The sequence below is a fragment of the Oryzias melastigma genome, linkage group LG19 (assembly GCF_002922805.2).
Source record: "Oryzias melastigma strain HK-1 linkage group LG19, ASM292280v2, whole genome shotgun sequence".
NCBI lineage: Eukaryota > Metazoa > Chordata > Actinopteri > Beloniformes > Adrianichthyidae > Oryzias > Oryzias melastigma.
In genome coordinates, this window is record NC_050530.1 from 19,538,662 (window position 1) to 19,543,409 (window position 4,748).

At 39.0% G+C, this 4,748-nt stretch overlaps 1 protein-coding gene across 4 annotated transcripts in view; it reads right to left on the minus strand.

The window, feature by feature from the left end:
* LOC112154424 (KAT8 regulatory NSL complex subunit 1) overlaps positions 1-4,748 on the minus strand; it is a 39,739-nt gene that overhangs the window by 11,869 nt on the left and 23,122 nt on the right. For all 4 annotated transcript variants that reach the window (XM_024285330.2, XM_024285332.2, XM_024285333.2 and 1 more), the window contains 2 exons: positions 1,546-1,687; positions 1,020-1,103 (listed from right to left, as the gene is read on the minus strand). In XM_024285330.2, coding sequence (XP_024141098.1) covers positions 1,020-1,103; positions 1,546-1,687 — 226 coding nt within the window. The remainder of the gene's footprint in view (positions 1-1,019; positions 1,104-1,545; positions 1,688-4,748) is intronic.

The window sequence follows — 4,748 nt, forward strand, 5'->3', positions numbered from 1 at the left end:
ATCGGGGAATTCTGCCGAACATTTTGCTGCAGTAAATTTAACTCCTGTTCAGCTGCAGCACCTCGGGGTTCATTTATTATTTACAAAGTTAAAGTCAAGCACTTTTGAGGTCAATTTATGGTCTTCTAGCACCTTCACAAACAGGTTTTTTCATAAAAAATACTTTTTGTGTGTATAGAAAGCTATGTTATAAAACAGCTTCTTAAATCAGAAGTCTAAAGCTGCATTCACTCAGGACGCAACCTACACGGCGAGTTTCAATGTTACGTCAATATATTTATGTGATCTGAGGTTCTGCCGCACAATTTGGGAATCAGGAGCGGCGCGTCAGTTTTCAGCGACTTGACAAACAGGTAGAAAATAAATCCAATATGGCTGCTCGATGCAGGGATTTTCGTCATAAACTTCCGGGTCGCTGGGTTGCCAGAAACTCTCACGGTCACTGTTTGGTGAAGGCGGGATACAACATGGACGGTCACCAGCCTGTTGCAGTCCTCAAAGCTGGAGTGATCGCCTGCGATGTTAGCCAGCCGCCCAGTACAGCGTAGCAGGCTCTGCCGCCATGGTTTTGGTGCGAATGCAGCTTAACAAAAAGAAAAGGTTCCACTCTGTGTTCTAATTTTCTCCTCCAGCCAATAGGTATCTGGTGAAATAATTGTTATTTTAGAGGAAACTGCTGCCACTTAAAGCTTTTTTAAGCTCATTAAGATTTCAAGCATCTGTCTAAACCTAGAACATTTGTTTCCATGCCGACACCGAGTGACTGGCCCATTATTAGATTAAAAATATTACACACAACAAGCTACACACACCACAGCCGAATGAGAACACTTTGTTTTTGTCGTGGCCAACCTTTCTGCACATGTGTCAATAACAACATTATCCTACCATGTTTTTCCTAATCTCGTAAAACTAAGACATGAACACATGAAGTTAGAGTGAGGAAACCGAAACCCCAAACCTCCAGAGGGCTCATGTGATTCATGACCTCATTTCCTGAAAGCTGGTCACCTCTGTACCTGAGTATTTGGAGGTTCTGTCTTGACTTCTGTCCCGACTGCAAGCACACTGCTGGGGGCGACCCCTCCCAACTCCACTGAGCCCTGTGGATTTAAAAGATGAGCACTGAACTTCCCTTCCAAAGATATGAAGCATACCGAATAAATTACATTACAGAAGGAGAGGGGGAGGGGGGGTCTGCGTTTTAGAGCTGCACTTTCATTCCTCTCTGTGTCAAATGATGTTAAAAGTGTTTGTTTAAAGAAGCAAAACAACATTTCTTGCACAAGAAGACGTGAATGAACACAACGCTAAATGAATGTTTTCTTCTAAAGATCAACAGTTCTGGTGTTAGGAGTTCAAATGCATTCTGCACGACTTGTTGCAGACAAAAGAAGGAATTATGATGTTCTTTCAGGAGGAGAAACAGACATTCTTCTATATGCAAACAGGAATCAAAGTCATTCAAGTTCCACGGTCTAAACCCATTTATCCATTTGAAAGAAACCAGTACAGTCAATAAAACCCAAACAGGGAGCAGCCTACCTTGCTGCCCCGGATCTGTCTGTATATGTCGGTCTGCTGCCGGATGCGGTATTCCAGGTCCGAGATGTGGGCCTGAAGCCAATTCCAGTGGCTGATGATTGCAGCTCTTTCCACGGCATAGCGGCTTTCTGCCCGTTTCCATCTGGGGGAAAAAGAAGACGTGAAAAATAAATGGATGAAATTTGGTTTAACACTAAAAGCTGAGGCGTCGCCGGTAACGCTTAAACACAAAATCTTTAACATACTGTAACTTTTCAACTGTGTCAAAGTCAAGGCCCGGGGGTCGGATTCGGCCATCTGGGTAATTCTATCCGGCCTTCCAGATCATTTTATTTTATTGTTCTTAATGGCCAGATTACATCTTGCACATATTTCCAACTTTTTCAACTATTTTTATGGAGAATAAAATATTGAAAGTTATTTAAGGTTCAAGTTGATTTATTCTGGAGTAATATCCCTGCCTTTTTATTATTCATAATTATTTTTAAAAGTTATGGTTTCAAAGTTACACAGTCCACGTGTGTGCCGAACCGTGGCTACTGATCCTAAGGTACCACGGATTATCCAAGATCTGCTACATCCATAGCATTTACTAAGATTTTTGTTTTAGCCGTTTAGTGTTTATTTTTGAGTTTAGCTAATATTTCAGCTACATGCTAGCCGTTTTGGCTAATTAAGGGACTTTTTAAAAAATATTTTAGGCTGTTTTGGAGTTAATATTTATATGCTGGCTGTTTTGGGTAATTTAGGCTTTCTTTCAGTTATTAGGCTATTTAGAATTTTAGCTAATTTTTCAGCTACATGCTAGCTGTTTTGGCTAAACTAAGTTTTTTTCAGTTTTTTAGGCTAATTTGGCATTTAGCTAAGATGTTAGCTAGCTTTAAGCTTCAGAGTTTTGAGCTATCAGCTTGAGCATTTTCAGCTATCAGCTTCAGCGTTTTTAGCTATCAATTTCAGAATCTTCATCTATCAGCACTAGCATCTTCAGTGTCCAAATTCAGCTTACAACATTCACACTAGCATTATCGCAGGTAATACTATATATCTAGTTTGTAATCATGTTAAAAAGTAATAGCTTTAAAGTTTGAAATATGTAGTTTTCAAGTGTTCAATAAATGTTTATCCTGTTCAACCCGTGACTTAAGGTGTGTTTTGGATTTTGGCCCCTTGTGCGATTGACTTTGACACCCCTGGTTTACATGATCAACGTACTTCTAGTAGATTCCTTCACAATCTACTAGAAGTACGTTGATCATGTTAACAGTTGAAAAGTTACAGTAAGTCAAAAAACAAACACTGGAGCTCCGGTGTTAAAGGGTTAAACTGCATCAGAACTTGTCATCTTATTGCATGTGACAAACAGGAGAAACGCATTTCCCCTGTCAGACTGCAGAGGTCAGTGAATCAGCGTCACAGAAGCTCCCTGCAACAGCACCTGCAGGCAGTCTGGAAAAGCAGAACAGCTAAAAACATAATCAGAAGTGAGCTGCTGATGTGAGAATATCACAAAAAGTAGGTTTTTTAAAGGGTGTTTTCACCCCTTTGACACATCTGATGGAAAAGCCGGCATGTCAGCTCAGAGCAGAGTACTCCATTTTACCAGTATGACACACAGAATGGGCATTTCAAAGCCAGACATGAGAGGAAAATGTCTGCTAGTGCACTTTGAGGCAGCAACCGTAGAGGGTGCCATTTCTCCAGCAGTGACCAAACAATGACTCACACAGCAGACAAAGATGGCCCTTACTCCTTCTGGTTTACTTTTTTTATGTTTTTTTAATGGCTCTAACCAGGGTAAAAGAAGTTGCTGTTAAAGGAAGGGGAATCAAAACGAGGACAAAAAGCGCAGAGGAACTGGCATTCAGGAAAACGAACAGACGGGCTTTAAGAGCAAACTACAGGCCATGCCGTGCCCGGGGGGGATGGGGCTGGGTCAGGGAACAGTGCGGCAGACATTGGGATAACCAATAATCTAGGCAGGTTCATAATAAGACTCCCTTTCTGTAGAGCTGAACAAAGGAGGGGTTCTTCAGACGAAAATCATTCCATTCTTCATTCTGCTGAAATAAACACCCATCTAGGATTGGACGTGGGAAATGTGAGCACAGCGGCAGCACTTCCTGCTTTTCCTCTTTATGGGATTCCCATTCAAAAACAGATGTGGATATCTATCTTTCAGGTGAAATGGAGGTTATGAAATAAGCATTCCAGATGAGACTTTCTTCACAACTATGTTTCAAAAAGACAACAATGAAAGGATATAAAACAAGTATGTTAACTCATTGATTAGTAAGCATTCACACTATAGTGATTCTCCTGGTCCTTTCCGTACATTTTTTGCACATAAAAACTCATTTTTAGCAATTTCAGCAATCAGGATCAAAACGTTCAGTTCTTCAGGAGTTTACTATTGAATTTTTAATATTTATAAACTTTATAGTTTTTGAAATATTGAGTAAAATCTGCTCCATAGCAAAGGCATAAGAAAATATTCAAATTTCAAAAATAACTTATTTTAAGTAGTAGTAATGAAGTACATTAGCAACAACAATTTAGAGTTTCCCTAATAATTTGGCAACATGCTAATGTTTTTTGGCTAATTGTTATCTACTGAAGTTTTTTTAGGCTAATTTAGAGCTTAGCTTCTATTTAAGCAACAGATGAACGTTTTTTACTAATTTACTGATGAACTTTAGGCTATTTTGGAGTTTTAGTAGTATTTAAGATACATGCTAGCTTTTTGGGATAATTTAGCATCTACTACAGCTTTTTGGGCTGAGTTGGAGTTTAGCTCATATTTAAGCAACACACTAAATATTTTTGTAAAATTGTGATGTATTAGAGATTTTGAAGCAATTTTACTCCAAATTTTTTTCAGAAACTTGGGTCAACTTCAATGCTCTTTCATAGTTTTTGAACTGAATTTCCAGTCTTTTAGACACCGATTTAACATTTTGTGAATAGCTTTTGCATTTTCAGCAAATCCCTTCAGCAATTAAAATAAATTATGTCACAATTTTCTGCAATAAGCTTCAGCATCTTCAGCGATTACTTTTAGAAAAAGGCATTCACACTAGCATTAATTGCAGGTAATGCAACTTTTCTAGTTATTAGTGTTTCACCGATCAACCGACATGTTAAAGGGGCTCCAAAAGACTGACATTAGATCCAGGTCACTAGTTAGGATTTAACCATCATCATGA